Source organism: Coregonus clupeaformis, unplaced genomic scaffold, assembly GCF_020615455.1.
Source record: "Coregonus clupeaformis isolate EN_2021a unplaced genomic scaffold, ASM2061545v1 scaf1497, whole genome shotgun sequence".
Taxonomy (NCBI): Eukaryota; Metazoa; Chordata; class Actinopteri; order Salmoniformes; family Salmonidae; genus Coregonus; species Coregonus clupeaformis.
In genome coordinates, this window is record NW_025534951.1 from 60,949 (window position 1) to 86,404 (window position 25,456).

Below are 25,456 nucleotides of genomic sequence, written 5' to 3' on the forward strand. Positions count from 1 at the left end.
CCCATCAAGTGATCCCAAACTTGGTAAAGCTGACATGGACTCATGAGTCACCATGGTCTTTGGAGAGTTACATTTGCCATTGCTGAGATGACATGGCATTTAGTTGGCTATTGCACATTTTCCAAAGCAATACAGTACAGAATAACAATTTATTTGTGGGTGGGATTGGGTTTTCAGGTTTATGAATATTGTATTATGGATATTAGAGGTCCAGCCCCATTTAAAGAAAATGGTGCGTATGGACGAAAACTGTGTATAGATAGTTTGCATAATTGAATGCTACATTAACCTTACTGAGGTCAGTCTGCAGTTCACAGAAAAATGATCATATGATCAAAACTGAAACACCATGAGTGAGAGGGCTGGAAAAAACACTGAACTAAGGACTGTAGTAGAGCTGTGTTGAACAACCATGTAGCAGCAGACGTTGAGTCATTTGTGCCCTTTTTCCAATAAACCATCATCCATAATAACCAATAAACTATCATCCATAACTCAAAAGCTCCACGAGAACACAGACCTTAGCCTCACCTTTATTTATAAAAATCAGTCTGTTTGCATGTCCTTTTGGGATACGCAGACATAGACAGTGTACAAAACATTAGTAACAACTTCCTAATGAGTTGCACCCCCTTTTGCCCTCATAACAGCCTCAATTCGTTGGGCATGAACTCTACAAGGTGTCGAAATTCCACAGGGATTCTGGCCCATGTTGACTCCAATGCTTCCCACATTTGTGTCAACTTGGATGGATGTCCTTTGGGTGTTGGCCCATTCTTGATATGCACGGGAAACTGTTGTGTAAAAAACCCAGCAGCGTTGCAGTTCTTGACACGATCAAACCGGTGCGCCTGGCAGCTACTACCATACCCCATTCAAGGGCACTTAAATATTTTGTCTTGCCCATTCACCCTCTGAATGGCACACATACACAATCCATGTCTCAATTGTCTCAAGGCTTTACAATCCTTCTTCAATCAGTGTAGATGAAGGGGAGGAGACAGGTTCAAGTGGATTTAACAGGTGACATCAATAAGGGATCATAGCTTTCACCTGGATTCAGCTGGTCAGTCTACTGTATGTCATGGAAAGAGCAGGTGTTCCTAACGTTTTGTACACTCAGTGTATATGAATTTGACAGGCACAGCATATCAAAAGACTAAAAATGAAAGTGTATACCTATACCCTTTGAGATCATAAAAACAAAAGTAGTCTTGTCCAACCTCTCTAGGTAATTCCATAACCCGATAAGAGCAGTATTGCCATCTTACATGGATTTCCAGCCACTGAGAAGGGAGAGACCACCTCTATAGGCCCTGATGTGGATCTCACCCCCTCAGCTCATACACCAGGCAGGGGATGATGATGTCAGGAGATTGGGAGAAGTGAAACTATGAGTAGGATAATGACAGGAGGAGGGGATGTCCCAGAGTACTGGCCAGATGACCATGGCTTTCCTTGGGATCTGTCCTTGGCCAATGCTTAACTTCACACGAACCATAAGGCACCAGGCTGATGGCAGTCAAAAGAGTCCCACACTGTCACCTTTCTATACCTGTCTGTGCGTGTAAACGTGTATAGTGTCCCAGCTTGTAAACTACAGACTAATGTAGTAGTCAGGTTACTGGAAGTAAAATGTTGAAATATTCCCTTGTTTTTGCAAAAGAGGTGAATTTCCATGAGTTGGTCCCATGTGTCTGTTTGTGAATTGCAAAGGGTGGTGGGTAACATGGTGAGAACTTTATGTCGTGGTTGGGAGTGAGGTTTACTCACTGATGTCCATCTCGGTGAGCACACAGAAACAGGTGAGCTGGGTAAAACGTGTGAAAGAACCTAGCACAATGGAAAGAAAGAGGTCAGAGCGCAATCATAAATTACTAAAATAAAATACTGTTTCCACATCTTTCAATGGAAATATTTTCAACTATTATACAAGATAGAAATTTAAAATCAGTCCTCACTTGGAAACAGGCTGTGGAAAGGCTCTTATTGAGAGAGGTTAACTCACGTAGTAACTTGGTAATGTAGGGTGGGCGTTTGGACTCGGGTAGGTGGATGCCCAGGAAGTAGACCGGCACTCCGGAGAGGGCAATGGCGATGCCAATGAGAGAATTGATGGTGTCACTGTACAGTGGCACTGCCACGAGGAACACAGTGCAACAACAGAAGATGATGGGGTACAACAGGGTCAACTGCACACAGGAACACATTGGGGAGACAAGCACAGACATTCATTGTTGTCTTACATGTAACTACTTATCTTCCAAGATATTTTATCTTTAGTCTATTCATTGATAAAGTATGAACATATTGGTTCACAGGTGAGACCGTCAAGTTCTTACCTTGAGTGGTCTGGGTCTGTCTGGTTCCTTCCAGCGCAGGTAGATCTGCCCAGCGATAGACAGACCCATAAAGAACCAGTAGCTGAAGCTGTAGTAGTTGATCAGCTGGAAGACATCCTCCACAGTCAGGTATACCAAGGCCATGGCACACTGTGGACACACAAAAAAGACACTGGTCAACAAGAGGCAGAATGTATGACTTGCCAGCAGGGGGAGACATGGCTCATCAAAATCATCCACACCAGATAGTAAGGAAGCTGCACTGGTCATGTCTATCCACCAGGTGTCAGCACTGACAGCAGCATTGAGTTGATGTGGACAGTGGCGATGATTCTACTTTGTTTGTTTGGCATAAAAGTTGATGAAAATGTACAAAAGTATGCAATGTAGGTGATGTAAGGAAAGGGGGTGCTTACGTTGAAGAGTAGAGCAGGGACTGGGGTATACCTCTCCGCATGAATCATAGATAAGGCGTCCGGGAGGTGACCTTCACGAGCACCCACGAAGAACAGCCTGCCAACGGCGGAGGTATCACTTAGATACAGTGCTGAGCGATTAGTGCTTTTTGTGGACGGTTCGGTTTCGGATAGATTATAAAAATATAATCACGGTTTTCGATTTAGATGATTATTTTGTACATTAAATGCACTATGCATTATGTGGGTTGAACAACACAGAATAAAACAATTATTAAAAGTCCCATGATGGTAGTGACTGCCCATTACTGCTTATCACTTATTAATCATCAGTTATTCACATTATTTTACTTTTATAAAATATTTCAGTTGTATATATTGCATTTGTTTTATTTGATTACTTTATTATTTAATTCCAAGTCATCATCTCATCTCTATAGAGCCCAAAATCACTATTTTAGTAGTTATTCAAAGTAAATAAGGCATACTTTTATGACTGCTGAATACCAACTAACAATCACTTAGATAATGTATTTTCAGGTAGAGATACATGCCCTCTATCCCATCGTGCGTCTTCTGTCTCTTCTCTCTCTCTCCGTGTCTGCCCCACACAGACCGGACAAGTAGCCGCGCAATGGATTATGGTCATTTGAGTTAATTATCACGTGTTCTGCGCTAAACTATGTAGAACATTGGCCTATAGGTAACTACAACTCCCTGCTACGTCGCACAGTTCAGGCATGATCTGATTTATCTCTAGAGAAACTGCAGCCAATGTGTGCATTGAGCTCACATAAAAAAAAAACGAACTAAATGGAATTCAAATAATTTAATTTGTTGTTTAAAAACCAAAAAATAACCAACATTTCGGTTAATCGCTCAGCACTAGCGGCCACTAGAGTATCTGGTCAACCTAATGGTACATCTGTGGCATACAGCATACACTATAGATACAAAAAGTATGTGGACACCCCTTCAAATTAGTGTAATCGGCTATTTCAGCCACACCCGTTGCTCACAGGTGTATAAAATCGAGCACACAGCCATGCAATCTCCATAGACAAGCATTGGCAGTAGAATGGCCTTACTGAAGAGCTCAGTGACTTTCAACGTGGCACCGTCGTAGGATGCCATCTTTCCAACAAGTCAGTCCATCAAATTTCTGTCCTGCAAGAGCTGCCCCGGTCAACTGTAAGTTCTGTTATTGTGAAGTGGAAACGTCTAGGAGCATCAATGGCTCAGCAGTAGGCCACACAAGCTCACAGAATGGGCCTGCCGAGTGCTGAAGCGCGTAAATCGTCTGTCCTCGGTTGCAACACTCACTACCGAGTTCCAAACTGCCTATGGAAGCAACATCAGCACAATAACTGTTGGTCGGGAGCTTCATGAGATGGGTTTCCATGGCTGAGCAGCCGCACACAAGCCTAAGATCACATTTTACATGACATTTAAATTTTTTACATTTAGCAGACACTCTTATCCAGAGCGACTTACAGTTAGTGAGTGCATACATTATTTTTTTTATACTGGCCCCCCGTGGGAATCGAACCCACAACCCTGGCGTTGCAAACGCCATGCTCTACCAACTGAGCTACATCCCTGCCGGCCATTCCCTCCCCTACCCTGGACAACGCTGGGCCAATTGTGCGCCGCCCCATGGGTCTCCCGGTCGCAGTCGGCTACGACAGAGCCTGGATTCGAAGCAGGATCTCTAGTGGCACAGCTAGCACTGCAATGCAGTGCCTTAGACCACTGCGCCACTCCATGCGTCGGTTGGAGTGGTGTAAAGCTCGCCGCCATTGGACTCTGGATCAGTGGAAACACGTTCTCTGGAGTGATGAATCACGCTTCACCAACTGGCAGTCCGACGGACAAATCTGGGTTTGGCAGATGCCAGGAGAACGCTACCTGCCCGAATGCATAGTGCCTACTTTAAAGTTTGGTGGAGGAGGAATAATGGTCTGGGACTGTTTTTCATTGTTCGGGCTAGGCCCCTTAGTTCCAGTGAAGGGAAATCTTAACGCTACAGCATACAATTACATTCTAGACGATTCTGTGCTTCCAACTTTGTGGCAACAGTTTGGGAAAGGCCCTTTCCTGTTTCAGCATGACAATGCCCCTGTGCACAAAGTGAGGTCCATACAGAAATGGTTTGTCGAGATCGGTGTGGAAGAACTTGACTGGCCTGCACAGAGCCCTGACCTCAACCCCATCGAACACCTTTGGGATGAATTGAAACGCTGACTGCGAGGCCTAATCGCCCAACATCAGTGCCTGACCTCACTAATGCTCTTGTGGCCGAATGGAAGCAAGTAGTCTCTAACAAAGTTACCAAACAGAGTAACCAGCAACTTAGTAAGTACACAAAACACAGGACACCACAGTATCCATACTCACATACGAAAAATAGTCTCTAACAACAAACACAACTGACCGGCTTTTAAACAATGGGATGTGTGATTGAAAAACCAGAAACAGGTGGTGCAATGCAGAGGAATGTCCACTGATTGGTCCACCTCAGCAATCAGCAGACACCCCAACGACCACCAATCAGGAACATACAGGACACCTGTGATTAGGGCAGAAGGAGAGAAAAAACACAGGATACCTGTATCCGTAACACCCCCTTTTTTCCAACATCTAGTGGAAAGCCTTCCTAGAAGAGTGGAGGCTGTTATAGCAGCAAATGGGGGACCAACTCCATATTAATGCCCATGATTTTGGAATGAGATGTTCGACGAGCAGGTGTCCACATACTTTTGGTCAGTAGTGTACCTCCGTAATCATTACCAGAAAGCAACTCCAGATGGTGTTTATTATAGAACGTCACTATAAAAACCATCGGAGCACAACATAACCAGAGATATAACCAGATGGAACATGGAAATCAAGGCCTTAGACTGTACAGCAAAACCATAAAGCTTATGGGAGTGTGTGTGTGTGTGTTTGTGTATGTGTGTGTGTGTGTCACAGGGCTTACCTGGATGCAGCGATAATAGATGCGTTTAGCCCTCCATAACAGGACAGAGCCACAGCGATGGGGATGGTCCAGCTCATCACTCCCAGAGTGTGGTCTGCAAACGTCTACAGAGGAGAAAATAAAACATATTAGGATTTTACACAGAATCTTAAAACACACACCTTTCCAGGGGGCACTTTTACACATTGATAAAGAAAGATCCATATCTAAATGGGAGTCTGTCAGACTCCAATTAAACATCCAGACTGTCAATGGGCCAGACAGCCCTGACACAGATGCCTGAGGGTGATCAGGTGCTTATAGAAACAAAGACAAACAGGCCTAGGAACAGAACTGAACATCAACTCAATGTATACATAAAAAACAAGCAAGGGCGGTAATCGCATTGGTAATAACTTCAACATGTGGCATGTGGGTCGGCACTGTATACAATTTCCCTCTCAAACTACATTCCCGGAAATCAGAGCCATAAATAATCTGCTCTCCAACAGAGACCCATTGGCCCAATAAACTAAATAAAACCTATTCCATGATATAAAAGAAAGAGCTCTTAATTCTGAACTCACCACAGCCACGGCATCACTGGCGAGGATAGCACTCATGTCCAGCACGGCGTAGTAAGCCACGTTAGTCATGATATATATGATTGTGACGATGGGCATGGAGATGGCAATGGACAGGGGCAGGTTCCTATGGGAACAGAGTAAGGTCAAACATTATCATTCATACAGTATACGTCTCTCTTTGTTTGGCATATACTCTTACCGGAGCTGACTTGCTTAAACCTACAGTGCAACATGGTGGTAAGGTTACATGGCACTGGCGTTAATGTGTGAATGTACATACAGTAGGTTCTACTTTGGAATAACACCCAGCTGCCAGCAATCACTATGGCACTCCATTATCTACCACTGCATTCACACATCTTTGTAACCAAAGCTTCCTCCGATTAGTAATGGAACCCAGTTACTGTTCTAGCATGGGAGCAGAGCGGTTTGTGCTTCAGCCGACCCTTCTGTTGGATTCGTTGTCATGCCAAACAGTCATGTATGACAATGAATGACAAAGGAGTTGGCTAAAGCACAAGCAGATCTGCGGCCAGGCTAGTTAATGACTGACTATAGAGGCGGAAATCAAGCAGGTCAATAATGGTATGTTTGGTATGTGTTGTCAGGGTGTCATGAGTACCTCTCTGGGTCCTTGATCTCCTCGGTAACAAAGTTGAGTGTGTCCCAGCCTGAGTAGGAGAACAGGGCAGAGTACAGGGCCAAGGCAATGTCTCCTGGGTCTGTAGAAGAGCCCTGGAACGACGCCTCAAAGTTCATGGTGTATCCTGAGGGGAGGCAGACACAGTAATTACTATACAACCATTCATGCAATGGGATAAAAATCTGATATGAAAATGAATCAACTGTAGTGTGTTGGCAGCAGTGATACAGTGTCACTGACCTTGGCATAGTTTCACTATGCCTGTAATGATGATGACGATGAGGGCGAGAACTTTGGCGTAAGTGAAGACATCCTGCACCCTGGTGCCCCACTTCACGTAGGCCGAGTTGATGAACGTCAGCAAACCTGGGCCAACCAAAGACAGGAGTGTTCACACAACATCAGCAGACTAGTACTTAGCAGAGGACTGTTAAAGGTCAAAGATCAGAGCCAAATCCTTTTACTGTGCTGTGAGTCTTTCAATCACGGAGTACTCATTCAATTAGTTACATGTTATGTGTTACAATTCACAGGTCACATGATGAGAGGACTCGAAGCTTCTTAACTCTGAGAGTAGTTCTGTCAGCTCTGTTCTGTTGGGCTTCTGTCTGTACAGATGCACAGTGCAGTGAGTGCACACACATGCATGAAAACAGATCTGGAATCAGTTAATGTACACCCTGTAATGCAGGAACAGTATGTACTATTTCTTGGCCCCAATGTTAGCATAACTGTCTGCTGAAGTAGCGTAGGGTTACTGAAATGGGTATGAGGTAGGAAGGTTCTGGAAAACCTAGAGAGCAAGTCCTACTAAGAGCAATTTGAGAGCATTTTAGGGACTCAACTTAAATTAAACAGTCTGCTAATGTTCTATTTTTACATTGTCTGCATTTTCAGAGTGTCCTTTGACACTTTGTTTGCCATTTGTGAGAGAAGGATATAGGAAAAAGTTAGTCAGAGTGCGTAAGCGCGTCATAAGGGATTACTCACATATGCAGGCGGCTGCGATGAGGCGCGAGGCTGAGTAGGGGGGCTCGCACGTAGGGAAGAGCGGCTGCACCAGGTAGTTAGCGAACGTTATGGCGATGACTGCCTGACTGGTGGGCTCAATGATGAGCAGTGATGTCCACAGGCGAATAAAGGCAATGAATGGACCAAAGGACTCCAGGATATAGGCATAGCTGGCCCCGGACTTGGTGATGGTGGTGCCCAGCTCTGCGTAACACAGAGCGCCGACCACTGAGAATATTCCACCGATGGCCCAGATGACCAGCGACAGGCCGTAGGAGGCGCTGTAGATGAGCACGCCCTTGGGAGACACAAAGATGCCTGAGCCAATCATGTTGCCCACGATGAGGCTGATTCCGTTGAGCAGGGAGATCTCCTTCTTCATCTGCATGCTCTCTTTAGCCTGCTCGGGGGCCACGGCTGCGGTTTCGCCGGGGTCCGAGGAGCTCCCGTTCAGCTTCCTGGACTCGTCCTGGTTCTCCATGCTGGGACTCTGTCTGGGGGCCTGGCTGGCTGGCTACTTCTGGGAAAAGGGTCCCCTCTGACTGGGTGCTACCTGCCCTAAGAGACAAGAAAGGGGAAGACTGAGAATTCGAGATTTGAAAGAGAGAAAGAAAAGGAAAACTAGAGTAGCTAATGTCTCTGAAGCAGACAGAGAGCGTGGAGTGGTCTAGTCCAAATGTAATCCCTCTACTCTCCTCCAGGCCCACTCACTGGTGTAGCGGAAACACCCGCAGCTCTGGGGGCCCATGTGCCCATCATCTCACACCTATGTCTAAATTGTGTTACTTTTTTTAAGAAATCATTTTGACAGTAACCCTGCTTTTTAATTTACACATGTAGCAAGCGATTTTACAATTGCATCGTCTATGACGATGTTTGACAGCCATCAGCCATCGTGGATGGTGACAACATTGTGAAGTCACAAACAATGATTTAGTATATTTGAATTTGACTGCACCTCCACAGCAGGGAGACATGCCAAATGGCCTATTCCCCATTTGCCATAGCCTATTACATTTCAATATAAAATGTAGTAGTTAGACTATTAACATAATGCAAGAGAACAATGTAGATTGTTTAAAGAGCAGAGAGCACCAAAGCAGCCCAAAATGTCAGATAGGGCCCTTTTTCCCAAACAGACAACAATATAGGCCTACACATAGGCTATTGTCAATAAAAGTTGCAGTAAACGTTACTTTTACAAGTTAAATGTATAAACTAATATGGATAATATTGTCCAAGTGTTTAGCCTATTCATGTCCTTAAATTGCGCAATGGCCAATCGGGCATAAGCTCCCGCAGCAGCACTTTCAATAAGCGGGAACAAAAAAATAGGCTAAATGAATGATGAGTCGGTGTATGTATGAATGAATGATGAGTCAATGTTTTCTATAGCTTACAAATTGTGCATGTATATACAAGTCAACAACAATCAGATAAAATAAATGATTATTTAGCCTTTAACAATCTTTATAACACTTGAAGGAACATTGATTTAGGCTAAAAACTAATAGGCCTATTATGCCTTGCTTATCGAACTGTACAAACCATAAATATACAATCAGATATAAAGAATGTTATAAATAATAATTGTAACACTTAAAAACGAATTAACATATGCTAAAAACAAATAAGCCTATTAGGGTACTGTACAAATCCTTTCACAAGTTAGAAAATATATCAAGTAGCCTAAACAAAATAAGTACGGAATAACCTAAATTAGTGCAAAAAACTGTAGTCTTTCAAGGTTTGACAGAATATTCCAGGCTATCCTATAGGCTATGTCTTTCGATTAAGATGAATCTGGATTTGAATATAGGCTACATTTAAAATTAAATAAAAAAGTGCAATGAGGAACCATTAGGTCTAGTTGTTTTTTACCATGTCTTAGGCCCCATAAAGGTTTCTGGCAAGGAACACCAGCATGTTCACCCAGTGACGAACTCAGCAGGATGATGGACTTGTAAATACTTTTCCCTGAGTATTTTTCATACAGGAGTAATAAAGGCCTAGTTCACAAATTTTGTGGGGGAAAAAACGATATTTTAATTTATCAGGTGCTTCAGCACCCTCAGCACCCCTACTTCCCGCGGCTATACTGATATGAGTATTGTTATGGACAAGAGAAACATAGCCCTACCAATTTGAAAATCATGCAGCCTAGACTAGATAAAAAATAACTAGGTGTAACACTGTTTAGGCCTAGCAATGTGTCCTTTATATATTTTGTTCTTCCCGCCCACCAATTGACGCCTTCGTGCTCGCCCCCATAGAGAAAAAAGAAGAAGATACGATTGTATCTCAACGATATTTGGACAGGAGGATGGGACGATGTGTCACCCTAAAGTGACGTGTTTGTGTTGTCCAATCTACATGGGTAGTAGGTGAGTCAGAGACAGGATTTTTTAACAAGGTGATGTTGGTTAGGCCTTAGGACTCAAAGATTTTTGCGTTTTTTGAACACCTGAAACTGCCATTTCTTGCAATCTAGAGCAAAAAAGTGCCTTATATGATAACAAATCATGTAAAAAAAAGAAAAATACAGTGGGGAAAAAAAGTATTTAGTCAGCCACCAATTGTGCAAGTTCTCCCACTTAAAAAGATGAGAGAGGCCTGTAATTTTCATCATAGGTACACGTCAACTATGACAGACAAATTGAGAAAAAAAAATCCAGAAAATCCCATTGTAGGATTTTTAATGAATTTATTTGCAAATTATGGTGGAAAATAAGTATTTGGTCACCTACAAACAAGCAAGATTTCTGGCTCTCACAGACCTGTAACTTCTTCTTTAAGAGGCTCCTCTGTCCTCCACTCGTTACCTGTATTAATGGCACCTGTTTGAACTTGTTATCAGTATAAAAGACACCTGTCCACAACCTCAAACAGTCACACTCCAAACTCCACAATGGCCAAGAACAAAGAGCTGTCAAAGGACACCAAAAACAAAATTGTAGACCTGCACCAGGCTGGGAAGACTGAATCTGCAATAGGTAAGCAGCTTGGTTTGAAGAAATCAACTGTGGGAGCAATTATTAGGAAATGGAAGACATACAAGACCACTGATAATCTCCCTCGATCTGGGGCTCCACGCAAGATCTCACCCCGTGGGGTCAAAATGATCACAAGAACAGTGAGCAAAAATCCCAGAACCACACGGGGGGACCTAGTGAATGACCTGCAGAGAGCTGGGACCAAAGTAACAAAGCCTACCATCAGTAACACACTACGCCGCCAGGGACTCAAATCCTGCAGTGCGAGACGTGTCCCCCTGCTTAAGCCAGTACATGTCCAGGCCCGTCTGAAGTGCATTTGAATGATCCAGAAGAGGATTGGGAGAATGTCATACGGTCAGATGAAACCAAAATAGAACTTTTTGGTAAAAACTCAACTCGTCATGTTTGGAGGACAAAGAATGTTGAGTTGCATCCAAAGAACACCATACCTACTGTGAAGCATGGGGTTGGAAACATCATGCTTTGGGGCTGTTTTTCTGCAAAGGGACCAGGACGACTGATCCGTGTAAAGGAAAGAATGAATGGGGCCATGTATCGTGAGATTTTGAGTGAAAACCTCCTTCCATCAGCAAGGGCATTGAAGATGAAACGTGGCTGGGTCTTTCAGCATGACAATGATCCCAAACACACCGCCCGGGCAACGAAGGAGTGGCTTCGTAAGAAGCATTTCAAGGTCCTGGAGTGGCCTAGCCAGTCTCCAGATCTCAACCCCATAGAAAATCTTTGGAGGGAGTTGAAAGTCTGTGTTGCCCAGCGACAGCCCCAAAACATCACTGCTCTAGAGGAGATCTGCATGGAGGAATGGGCCAAAATACCAGCAACAGTGTGTGAAAACCTTGTGAAGACTTACAGAAAACGTTTGACCTGTGTCATTGCCAACAAAGGGTATATAACAAAGTATTGAGAAACTTTTGTTATTGACCAAATACTTATTTTCCACCATCATATGCCAATAAATTCATTAAAAATCCTACAATGTGATTTTCTGGAAAAAAAAATCTCATTTTGTCTGTCATAGTTGACGTGTACCTATGATGAAAATTACAGGCCTCTCTCATCTTTTTAAGTGGGAGAACTTGCACAATTGGTGGCTGACTAAATACTTTTTTTCCCCACTGTATATAGTAGCGCAGCCAGTCCACAAGGTGTTGCAGCGCCTCTCTTACATTATTTGGGGAGAACACTGCAATAGTTTTCATGAATCTAATTAGCCTATTTCTCAGCTGCGCCAGCTGCGCCAGCGGCAGTCCGCCTCGGCCTCCTCACCTAATTGGTTATCAAAAAAATTAGGTGAATCAGGTCGGACTCGGATGGAGAGTGAGGGTGTTGTTCAAGATGGACAAACAAAAGGCAAGACCAAGTGTTGATCAAAAACGTCACCAAAAAGCTTTATCTGATCAAGCTTGTGCCAAATAACCGAAGATAACCACATCAGCAAAGCAACCACCTCATCCTCGACTGGCGAAACACCATTGGTGTAGCAGTGGTGTAAAGTGCTTAAGTAAAACAACTTTTAAAGTACTATTTAAGTCGTTTTTATGGGTATCTGTACTTTACTATTTATATTTTTGACAACTTTTACTTCACTACATTCCTAAAGAAAATATTGTACTTTTTATTCCATATATTTTCCCTGACAGCCAAAAATGCTCCTTACATTTTGAATGCTTAGCAGGACAGGAAATGGTCAAATTCACACACTTATCAAGGTAACATCCCTGGTCATCCCTACTGCCTCTGATCTGGCAGACTCACTAAAAACACAAGCTTCGTTTGTAAATGATGTCTGAGTGTTGAAGTGTGCCCCTGGCTATCCGTCAATAAAATTGTGCCGTCAGGTTTGCTTAATATAAAGAATTTGAAATGATTTATACTTTTACTTTTGATACTTAAGTATATTTTAGCAATTACATTTACTTTTGATACTTAAGTATATTTAAAACCAAATACTTTAAAGACTTTTACTATAGTGACAGTTCCTCTAGTGAGAGTGCCGGCCCTCCTCCTCCTCCTCATCCTCTCTCAGAATACCAAGCTGACCACTGCCAAAGACCCAGCAGCGCTCATGAGAGCAGGAGTGTTCAGTGAACACTGATAAGCCTACGAGTGATGAGACAGATTGCCCCGACAGCGTGGAGTCTGGGACTGGGAGACTAGTCATGATTGAGGCAAAGATGAACGGAGCAAAGTACAGAGAGATCCTTGGTGAAAACCTGCTCCAGAGTGCTCAGGACCTCAAACTGGGTCAAGGTTCACCTTCCAGCAGGACAATGACCCTAAGCACACAGCCAAGACAACGCAGGAGTGGCTTCGGGATACGTTTCTGAATGTCCTTGAGCCCGGACTTGAACCCGATCGAACATCTCTGGAGACCTGAAAATAGCTGTGGAGCCATCCAACCTGACAGAGCTTGAGAGGAACTGCAGCAAAGAATGGGAGAAACTCCCCAAATACAGGTGTGCCAAGCTTGTAGCGTCATACCCAAGAAGACTCGAGGCTGTAACCGCTGCCAAAGGTGCTTCAACAAAGTCCTGAATAAAGGGTCTGAATACTTATGTAAATGTCATATTTCAGTATTTTTAGCAAAAAAATCTAAAGACCTGTTTTTGCTTGGTCATTATGGGGTATTGTGTGTGTTAAACAAATCAAAATATATTTTTGATTTTTGATTCTTCCAAGTAGCCACCCTTTGCCTTGATGACAGCTTTGCACACTCTTGACTACCTCCTGAAGCTGGTTGAGAGAATGCCAACTGGAACTGGCTACTTTGAAGAATCTCAAATATAAAATATATTTTGATTTGTTTAACACTTTTTTGGTTACTACATGATTCCATATGTGTTATTTCATAGTTTTGATGTCTTCACTATTATTCTACAATGTAGAAAATAGTAAAAATAAAGAAAAACCCTTGAATGAGTAGGTGTGTCCAAACCCTTGACTGGTACTGTGTATATATACACACTGCTCAAAAAAATAAAGGGAACACTAAAATAACACATCCTAGATCTGAATCAATGAAATAATCTTATTAAATACTTTTTTCTTTACATAGTTGAATGTGCTGACAACAAAATCACACAAAAATTATCAATGGAAATCAAATTTATCAACCCATGGAGGTCTGGATTTGGAGTCACCCTCAAAATTAAAGTGGAAAACCACACTACAGGCTGATCCAACTTTGATGTAATGTCCTTAAAACAAGTCAAAATGAGGCTCAGTAGTGTGTGTGGCCTCCACGTGCCTGTATGACCTCCCTACAACGCCTGGGCATGCTCCTGATGAGGTGGCGGATGGTCTCCTGAGGGATCTCCTCCCAGACCTGGACTAAAGCATCCGCCAACTCCTGGACAGTCTGTGGTGCAACGTGGCGTTGGTGGATGGAGCGAGACATGATGTCCCAGATGTGCTCAATTGGATTCAGGTCTGGGGAACGGGCGGGCCAGTCCATAGCATCAATGCCTTCCTCTTGCAGGAACTGCTGACACACTCCAGCCACATGAGGTCTAGCATTGTCTTGCATTAGGAGGAACCCAGGGCCAACCGCACCAGCATATGGTCTCACAAGGGGTCTGAGGATCTCATCTCGGTACCTAATGGCAGTCAGGCTACCTCTGGCGAGCACATGGAGGGCTGTGCGGCCCCCCAAAGAAATGCCACCCCACACCATGACTGACCCACCGCCAAACCGGTCATGCTGGAGGATGTTGCAGGCAGCAGAACGTTCTCCACAGCGTCTCCAGACTCTGTCACGTCTGTCACATGTGCTCAGTTTGAACCTGCTTTCATCTGTGAAGAGCACAGGGCGCCAGTGGCGATTTTGCCAATCTTGGTGTTCTCTGGCAAATGCCAAACGTCCTGCACGATGTTGGGCTGTAAGCACAACCCCCACCTGTGGACGTCGGGCCCTCATACCACCCTCATGGAGTCTGTTTCTGACCGTTTGAGCAGACACATGCCTATTTGTGGCCTGCTGGAGGTCATTTTGCAGGGCTCTGGCAGTGCTCCTCCTTGCACAAAGGCGGAGGTAGCAGTCCTGCTGCTGGGTTGTTGCCCTCCTACGGCCTCCTCCACGTCTCCTGATGTACTGGCCTGTCTCCTGGTAGCGCCTCCATGCTCTGGACACTACGCTGACAGACACAGCAAACCTTCTTGCCACAGCTCGCATTGATGTGCCATCCTGGATGAGCTGCACTACCTGAGCCACTTGTGTGGGTTGTAGACTCCGTCTCATGCTACCACTAGAGTGAAAGCACCGCCAGCATTCAAAAGTGACCAAAACATCAGCCAGGAAGCATAGGAACTGAGAAGTGGTCTGTGGTCACCACCTGCAAAACCAGTCCTTTATTGGGGGTGTCTTGCTAATTGCCTATAATTTCCACCTGTTGTCTATTCCATTTGCACAACAGCATGTGAAATTTATTGTCAATCAGTGATGCTTCCTAAGTGGACAGTTTGATTTCACAGAAGTGTGATTGACTTGGAGTTACATTGTGTTGTTTAGTGTTCCCTTTATTTTTTTGAGCAATATATATATATATATATATATATATATATATATATATATATATATATATATATATATATATATATATATATATATACACACACACACACACACATACATACATACATACATACATACATACACACACATATCTTTTTAAAATATATTTTCCTATATTATTTTCCCCTAACCCTACTACCCCTCTCCTAATTGTAGTAAAGTAATGGACAACAACACTTAAGCTTCTACTTCCAGCTTATACACACTATATACATTTTACGGACACAATGTATTTTCCAATAGTTCTCTTTTGTTTGTTTTTAATCCCATCCTTCAGCTACCATCAACCCCTCCCATCTATCTTTGAAGCCCATCCAGTTTGATATCTATTTTGCCATATATTTTTAACTGTGCTGTTTCACAAAATGTCTGAACACAGTATATTTTACATTAGTTATCTTGTTGTTTCAATCCCACCCTTCAGCTCCACTCAACCCCTCCCATCTATCTCTTAACACCATCCATTTTATATTTCTATTTGCCATATCTTTTTTAACTGTGCTGTTTCACAAAAGTTCTGAACTTGTAAATTAAAGATTTTTTTTTGCTAAAAGTATTATTATATTATTGCTCGATTGACTATAACTTTTCAAATCATCAAGTAGTGCTATCTGCACTTGTTGCACTTCTTCAACCATTCCTGGACCTGCGACCAAAAACAAGCTACATATGGACAGTACCAAAACAAATTGTATAATTTGGCACTAATAGACTGGTTTGACGCAGCACAAACTCTCTATCCAAGCTGCGAGAGAGTGCAAGGACGGCTAAGATAGGCCCACAGGACAGTTGTATATTTAAAAAAATTGGTTACTGATTAGTATGCCGCTGCATCGAACATTTCATTTACAATCTGCAATGTTTGAATTTCCTACGTGAATTACTGAACAAGTAAATACATTATTGCCACCAGCCAGCATTCTAAATAGCTGCATTGCGACACCATAGGCCTATAGCTACGTGAAACATAAACGTTAGGCTTAACATGAGAAAATCAAGATCAAATAAAAACAAACATGTACCCATTAAAGCAAAGCTATAGGCTACTTCAAGCACTAGCACCACATCATCTGATAGCCTATTGATAGGCAGCAGCGTAGACATCGCCATTTCAGATCCATGGACAGCAATCGGTAGTCTATACTTTGTGAGTGGCTGACGCAAACTCCGACCAGAGAAACTGTGCTACGCCAGTGGGCCCACTGTCATGGTATGTAGGATAACATCAGATCCTGGCTCTAATGCCCTCTACAGTGCAGTCAGTGCTGGGGCAGGGCTGTACACTACATGTGAAGAATGTGCTTAACTGATTGTGTCAATGAGGACGAAGACCTCTGATATAACTGCACTCTGTCAATAACTAGACAACTCTTATTCTGCTATTATACCATCTGCTTGTCAAGAGATTGTTCATTATTCATTAAGCGTACTTACTTAATTACCACATAATTTTGAGAAAGACAGTTAAGAGGTAAACAGACCTCTTAGAGTTTAATTAAATACATTAATGGCTCAGAGAGGTGCCGTGAGACATGAATGAAAGGGTGTAAGCCCCATGCAGCCCCATGTGCTGAAAGTGAGCTCATTTGTTTAACTAAGAACATGTTCTAAGAAATTCCTCCCTACTTTCTGGAAAACCCTCAAATACAGTGCTATGGCCAGTTGCTTTTCCGGGAATAGAGGCCGGAGTCACCATATTTGCATGGGATTGTCAGCAATGTTCCCTCTAAGCTCAACTCCCCTCGGACTGTCAATCAGAATAAATATCAGCCCGCGCAGAGAAGCACAAGATTGAACTTCACTCAACTTTCTAGAGTTTTTCCTCTTTAGTTATTTACACTATCAACGTTTCGCTCTACTGTGGGAATTGCTTGAATCAACGCAATATTAGCCACTTTCAATGTAACATACCGAAACAAAACGAACTATGCAAGACTTAGTGCAAAACTATCTGTGCAAAAAAATATTGGAGGCAGAGTGCATCAGATTAGGATTCTATTGCATTGACAGGCACAACTCAGGCCCATACACTACACAGTCTGGTGCACCATAACCAATCAGAGCTGCAGTTGGCCTATATGCAAATAGCCATTTATGGATCTGTGCCATTCACTTTGAAATTGACTGTTTACAGCATGAGCGGTCGCTAGTAGATGCGCTTGTTTTGAGATCATATGCACATTTGTTCATATTCTTTGCTAGTTAGTGAGTTATTGGCCCAGTTATAACTAATTTCTAGTCAACAATGGGGGAGTGGTTGCTTCCTACAAGAGCACAAAAGGTGTGCATTTCTAGCCATCTTTGAAAAGCTAGTCAGGTAAAGAGCTTTTGTTATGTCTTAAAGGGGCAGTGTTGTATTTTGAGACTGTCTTGAATAAGCCAAGTAGCCAATAGACAGAGGGTAGCATAATTTGTCTGATTCTCTGTAATAATCATATGGAAATACATTTACATTTTAGTCATTTAGCAGACGCTCTTATCCAGAGCGACTTACAGTTAGTGAGTGCATACATACATATTTTTTTCATACTGGCCCCCCGTGGGAATCGAACCCACAACCCTGGCGTTGCAAACACCATGCTATATCAACTGAGCTACATCCCTGCAGGCCATTCCCTCCCCTACCCTGGACGACGCTGGGCCAATTGTGCGCTGCCCCATGGGTCTCCCGGTCGCGGCCGGCTACGACAGAGCCTGGATTCGAAACCAGGATCTCTAGTGGCACAGCTAGTGCCTTAGACCACTGCGCCACTCGGGAGGTACTCCCGGAAATAACAATGCATTTTATTTTGTAAAGTGGTTTCTTGCATCAAACGACAATATTTTCAGTCACCTCCTTGCCTGAAGGACAAGTGAATAAACAGGTTAATGTCAAGCCCTGCATGTTTTTTTCAAAAGTCTCATGGAATGTAGGCCTACATTGAACACCACACATTTGCTGCTACTATAGGCTGAATGATAGAACAGCTATTTCCATGTTAAAATGTTATGGGATGCATTTATCTCCATTGTTTTTGATGGTAGGCCTACATTATGATCAAATAGCCACAGTAGCCTACCTGGCCACTGTTAAAATGGTAACTTAAAGCGGTTACAGCCTCAGTGTTCACAGTAAATGCGCGCCGGAAGTTGCACGGATTTTCACAACATTCAAGTTTGCGCTCAGCAGACCAGACATTTTTCAGTGCCGAAACATTGGGAACATTGACTGTCATTCCACTAAGATATGCCCTATACATGCAGACTGTGAGAGAAAAAGAGATGTCAATATCCACATCCCACAGGTGGTTATTTGAACAAAACAGGGGTTGTGTTTCTGAACTGCCCTGTCTGGAAGGGGCTCTGCTTTTGTTTCTCATCATTAAATATTGCATGCACCTTATGGTACCATAAGGTGCACACAGTATCAATGACATATCAAACCCTAGTGCTATACGATGGTAGGGTTAAGCGATATATCGTCTTTTGAGGTATACCGGTATGGATTTTTACAATACAGTCTATAAAAAGGTATTTTGATACAGTGCTAAATAAATGAAAAGTTGAACAAATTGGACTACTTCACTGTCAGTTTTGTCCTAGTTTGGTTTGGTTTGTTTGAGTATAAAACAATCAGAATGGAGAAAGTCCATTTAAACCACTTAGAATTCATTTATTGTCAGCATTTGTTGTCATTCATTTGTTGTCACTACTCATGAAATATATTTAGAACTTTTATTATTCAGAAACATAAAATACCGTCAAATATCGCAATACCGTCAAAAATAAGTAAAATATTGTGATATGATACACTACATGACCAACGGTTTGTGGATACATGCTTGTCAAACATCTCATTCCAAAATCATGGGCATTAATGTGGAGTTGGTCCCCCCTTTGCTGCTATAACAGCCTCAACTCTTCTGGGAAGGCTTTCCACTAGATGTTGGAACATTGTGCAGGGAGTTGCTTCTATTCAGCCACAAGAGCATTAGTGAGGTAGGGCACTGATGTTGGCCGATTAGGCCTGGCTCGCAATCGGCGTTCCAATTCATCCCAAAGGTGTTCGATGGGGTTGAGGTCAGGGCTCTGTGCAGGCCAGCCAAGTTCTTCCACACCGATCTCAACAAACCATTTCTCTGTGGACCTCGCTTTGTGCACAGGGGCATTGTCATGCTGAAACAGGAAAGGGCCTTCTCCAAACTGTTGCCACAAAGTTGGAAGCACAGAATCGTCTAGAATGTCACTGAATGCTGTAGCATTACGATTTCCCTTCACTGGAACTAAGGGGCCTAGCCCGAACCATGAAAAACAGCCCCAGACCATTATTCCTCCTCCTCCTCCGATGAAACAGCCTAAAGGGAGGAAGTCAGATACCTGGCAGTGTGGTGCCAGGACAACAACCTCTCCCTCAACGTAAGCAAGACAAAGGAGCTGATCGTCCCTATCATGGTCCAAACACACCAACACAGTCGTGAAGAGGGCACGACAACGCATCTTCCCCCACAGGAGGCTGAAAAGATTTGGCATGGGCCCTCAGACCCTCAAAAAGTTATACAGCTGCACCATTGAGAGCATCTTGACTGGCTGCATCACTGCTTGGTATGGCAACTGCTCAGGATACGACCGCAAGGCGCTACAGAGGGTAGTGCGTACGGCCCAGTACATCACTGGGGCCGAGCTCCCTGCCATCCAGGACCTCTATACCAGGCGGTGTCAGAGGAAGGCCCTAAAAATGGTCAAAGACTCCAGCCACCCAAGTCATAGTCTGTTCTCTCTGCTACCGCACGGCAAGCGGTACCGGAGCGCCAAGTCTGGGACCAAAAGGCTCCTGAACAGCTTCTACCCCAGTGTCATATGATTGCTGAACAGTTAATTAAACGGCTACCCTGACTTTCTGTTTCTCACCCCTTACCTACATGTACATATTACCTCAATCAATCACCCCAACTACCTTGTACCCCAGTACACTGACTCGGTACCAGTACTCCTTGTATATAGCCTCGCTATTGTTATTTTATTGTGTTACTATTTTCTTTGTATCTATTTGTTAATTTTCGTACTTTTTAACTACATTGTTGGGAAAGGGCTCGTAAGTAAGCATTTCATGATAAAGTCTACACTTGTTGTATTCGGCGCATGTGACAAATACAATTTGATTTGATTTGCCAGTGGCCATGACACTGAATAAGACATCAAGTCCTGTGTTGCTGAGTGGGTATGTCCTGTCTGTGAGTCATGCTCTTATGGCACAGGGCCAGCAGCTCCTCAGTGCTTTGACCTTGAATAGCTTCTGTACTGTTGCAGTCTCCTTCCTGAGCGGTATGACGGCTGCATGGTCCCATGGTATTTATACTTGCGTACTATTGTTTGTACAGATGAACGTGGTACCTTCAGGCATTTGGAAATTGCTCCCAAGGATGAACCAGACGTGTGGAGGTCCACACATTTTTTTCTGAGGTCTTGGCTGATTTCTTTTGATTTTCCCATGATATGACGTCAAGCAAAGAGGCACTGAGTTTGAAGGTAGGCCTTGAAATACACATGGGGAGAAATGTCCTCTGGTCTGATGAAACAAAAAAATTACTGTTTGGCCATAATGACCATTGTTATGTTTGGAGGAAAAAGGGGGCAGCTCGCAAGCCAAAGAACACCATCCCAACCGTGAAGCATGGGGGTGGCAGCATCATGCTGTGGGGGTGCTTTGCTGCAGGAGGGACTGGTGCACTTCACAAAATAGATGACATCATGAGGAAGGAAAATGATGTGGATATATTGAAGCAACATCTCAAGACATCAGTCAGGAAGTTAAAGCTTGGTTGCAAATGGGTCTTCCAAATGGACAATGACCCCAAGCATACTTCCAAAGTTGTGGCAAAATGGCTTAAGGACAACAAAGTCAAGGTATTGGAGTGGCCATCACAAAGCCCTGACCTCAACCCTACCGAAAATGTGTGGGCAGAACTGAAAAAGCGTGTGCGAGCAAGGAGGCCTACAAACCTGACTCAGTTACACCAGCTCTGTCAGGAGGAATGGGCCAAAATTCACCCAACTTATTGTGGGAAGCTTGTGGAAGGCTACACGAAACGTTTGACCCAAGTTAAACAATTTAAAGGCAATGCTACCAAATACTAATTGAGTGTATGTAAACTTCTGACCCACTGGGAATTATTCTGACATTTCACATTCTTACATTTTAGTTATTTAGCAGACGCTTTTATCCAGAGCGAATTACAGTTAGTGAGTGCATACATTTTCATACTGGCCCCCCGTGGGAAACGAACCCACAACCCTGGCGTTGCAAGCGCCATGCTCTACCAACTGAGCTACAGGGGTGGTGATCCTAACTGACCTAAAACAGGGAATTTTTACTAGGATTAAATGTCAGGAATTGTGAAAAACTGAGTTGAAATGTATTTGGCTAAGGTGTATGTAAACTTCCGACTTCAACTGTAACTAGAATGAGATTCACTTTATATGATCTCTCTCCCTTTCTGCTCTGATAGACATGAGCCTGCAACTCATCTCTCCAGCGTTGCACTTCATCATTTATTTCCTTGTAGAATCGCGCAAAGGGTTCTGAAGAAACTGCAGCACCCCTGATAAATTTAAATACATTTGCCAAAGTTATATAATTACTGCTGTCTGTTCAGAACTAAATTAAATCATTCAGAATAGCCTATAACACCATGAGAAGGCCTATAATTTAACCACAGAGGATCAATAGCTTCTTTTTAAAAACAGGCTAGCTGTGGATTGTAGCCCAATAACAAGGAATAGCCTACAGTCGGGAACGCGAGGCAAATCTGTCAGTGAAAAAACACCATGCAGACAAAACAGTCCTTTAGCAATATTTCAAATACAATTGAGGAAAAACACAGGTTGGAAACCAAATGGCTCCTGCTGAAAAGAGAAGACTATGCTGTAGGCTAGCAAAATATTTGATCAACTTCCAAATATTGTTTTACAAAGTAAAACAAAAGAGAGAGGCTTTTGGCACGAGTGCATCAGCCATCACCAGCGAGTGAGCTGCGCATCATTGGGTGAGTCAGTGGAACTGGAAAGCATTTTTAGGACTATAATTTCCTCCTCAATATGGGTCTCCACACACCTAGGCCTAGGCTATTGATGGAATCAAGACAAGGTAGTTTTTATTGATCTCAGATTCTCAGTTTGTCAGTGTCAAAGTAGCCTGCCATTTCAGTAATTTATTTGTGCGGTATTAAAAAAAGATTATGCCAAAGTCTCGAGTCATGTAAAATGATGTAGAATTGCATGAAATGCCTTTATAAAAGGCCCCCCAAAACATCAGAGACCCTAGGCTACTAAAAATGTTCGCCATGTGTACAACTTCTGTAAGTGTCTCTACGCCACTTTTTTCTCATGCGTTCAGTACCTCAAAACCTCAGAACTCCCCAGGTCACTCCCCTCTCGCGCTCACTTTTTGTTCCGGCACCTCCCGAATTACAAATTAAGCACTGGCCTAACACTTACCCTAACCTTAGCCCTAACCTTTACCCTTATTCAAAACCTAACCCTAACCGTAACCTTAGCAAGCAGTTGCTTATCAACAGATATTCAAAATATCAGGCTATTGGTCTTCAACTAAGTTTTGAACTGAGTAAGCCTAATTGTAGCTGATTTCACAAAATATGTTACCATGTTATATTCATTGTAGAAATAATGTATTTCTCAGCACCAGTATATCTAACAAGACTATTTTCAATATTAGGAGAAAGACCAAGGTCTTGGGTTGAAATGGGGACCCTTTTTATCCTCATATCTTATTCCAACATGGAGTTATAAGCCATTAAACACACTCTGTCTGGGGTTGGTTGTCACAGAGTATGGGGTTGGTTGTCACAGTGCCATTTGTTTTTCAGCAACAATTGAACCAAAGTTTTAGAAAAAGTAAAGCCTGAACAGTATTTATATCTAACATAGTAAAAATAAATTCAACATTGTTGAATATTTGCTTTGACATTGTAGTTCTTACTCCACTCAAATCGTCACAGTATAATATATTGTATCCTACTATACTCTATTGAATTAAACTCAACTGTAATGTACTGTACTATACTCTAATGCAGTGGTTCCCAACCTTTGTTGAACTGTGGCACACCTTGATGGGACGTAAAATTATGCAGCGCACCTAAAATGTCCCTAATTTATTTAGTGGTAATGACCTCCATCTCATCTGATCCATTATGCAATCAATTTTATGTGACCATTTTTTAAAAACAGATTACATAGGGTTTATTTGAAATATTTTCATCGTTTTGATAGCTCCTTACTCATGATGGTTCATTTGTGTTTACCCCTTTAAGAGCGTCCTGCCAGAAAGAAGAAAGTGTAGCTCAGGTAAAATCGGTTTGGTCTACAGATGAGTGGTTTTCTGCGACACAAGGCCATGCTCAGTTTGTTTAGCAGAGGCTGTGGAATAGCTACAGTTAGCCCAGAGCCATATATTAAGAAATAAATTACTCTGGCTAAACCTAATCAGATTTGCCTGTGCTAATGGTTTTCACAGACAAAGTAAAATTACACAAATGAAACAACAGCCTGAGCGCACTGGATAAAGATGTAACCATGTTCCATTGAATGTATTATCTGACCAGCACTAGGGTGCCCAAGTCAAAATTCCATGTGCATTCCGCAGGCCACAAGATTAGGAAACGTTTCGCAGCACACCTGAGAGTTCCTTAAGGCACATCAGTGTGCTGCGGCACACCGGTTGGAAACCACTGCTCTAATGTCCTGTACTCCACTAAAATTAAACTCAACTGTATAGTACGGTACTTTTCTCTACTGTACTGTACTATACTGAATTCAACTGTATTGCACTGTACCGTACTACTGTACTCTAACATACTCTGCTGAATTAAACTCTACTGGACTGTGCTATCCAAACTTGTGAAACATAGTCGGCTTTTCAACGTCCAGAAAATAAGTATTCTAGGCGTCTTTTCAACGTAATTTAGCTTACTGGGTACATTGTTACAATGGGGATGGTTATCAGATTGTGACAAACGGGCTTGACCTACACATTTCTTTGTTGTTTAAATTATTACACAGCCCCCCTGGATTTTGAGTAAGCACTGTGACAACCAACCCGTGAGACAACCAACCCCGGTCTCCCCTACAGGGAAATCGAGGATTTGAATTTGTAGCCTAAATGAGATTGATTTTGGTCTGTTTCTAAAACAATATCGACATTATATTTACTGTAATGTTCAGTAAAACATACAGTTAAACCAATGCAAACGCAGGGGACCAGTTATCTTTTCCACCTTCTTGCCAGGAAATAACAACCTCCTTTGTCCTACATGGCAGGTAGGCTGTGAATCAGGCAATTACACTGACTAGTGAAATAGGTAGTAACATAGCTACATTCGTATCCGCTATTTGTCTTACCTTTTTCTTGTTTTCTGGTTTTCGCTCTTGACGACCTGCCAAGGTGTGTGGCTGCGGCATCCCCACTGAACACACAGCAGAGAAGACAAATTATCAGTTACGTGACGGCGGCAATAAATGATCACGTGAATGAATACAGTTGCTGTCAAATACAGTATATTGGAACACTTGCATGATTCACTATTAATTTTCTTCTAAAATAAGTAACTATATATATATATATATATATATATAATTAGGTGTTTACAGTATTTGTTTGATTTACAACTGCACTGGACCAAGAAACAAAAATGAAACAGATTTTTCACTTCAAAGTAAAATAAATACCTGGAATCAATTATTCAGAATTCAAATGAAATGAATTTGGTTGTCGGCAAGTGAAGCGATTCCCGTTTAATGTGTAATTTATCTCACCTGTGGTAATTTACAGGTGCCTTCAGGGTGAAAATAGCCATTCAACCAGTTTTGAAGCGAGAAAACACCCACTGGGCACAGATGTCAATTAATCGTCTATTCCA

The 25,456-nt window shown here is 42.7% G+C and overlaps 1 protein-coding gene across 2 annotated transcripts; it reads right to left on the reverse strand.

Moving 5' to 3' along the window:
- Positions 1-1,058: 1,058 nt before the first annotated feature.
- Positions 1,059-25,324, reverse strand: LOC121582311 (Y+L amino acid transporter 2). 2 transcript variants are annotated; one of them, XM_045218311.1, is made up of 11 exons: positions 25,266-25,324; positions 24,939-25,003; positions 7,938-8,516; positions 7,188-7,313; positions 6,927-7,071; positions 6,305-6,428; positions 5,739-5,842; positions 2,759-2,855; positions 2,343-2,492; positions 2,009-2,137; positions 1,059-1,833 (listed from the first exon to the last, which is right to left on the reverse strand). In XM_045218311.1, exons 3-11 carry the CDS (start codon positions 8,437-8,439, stop codon positions 1,489-1,491), a joined length of 1,722 nt encoding a protein of 573 aa, XP_045074246.1. In that variant the 5' UTR covers positions 8,440-8,516; positions 24,939-25,003; positions 25,266-25,324; the 3' UTR covers positions 1,059-1,488. The 2 variants fall into 2 exon arrangements, with proteins under 2 accessions (XP_045074246.1, XP_041753963.2); XM_041898029.2 differs by having other exon boundaries at positions 1,684-1,833; positions 2,009-2,192.
- Between the last annotated feature and the right edge of the window lie 132 nt (positions 25,325-25,456).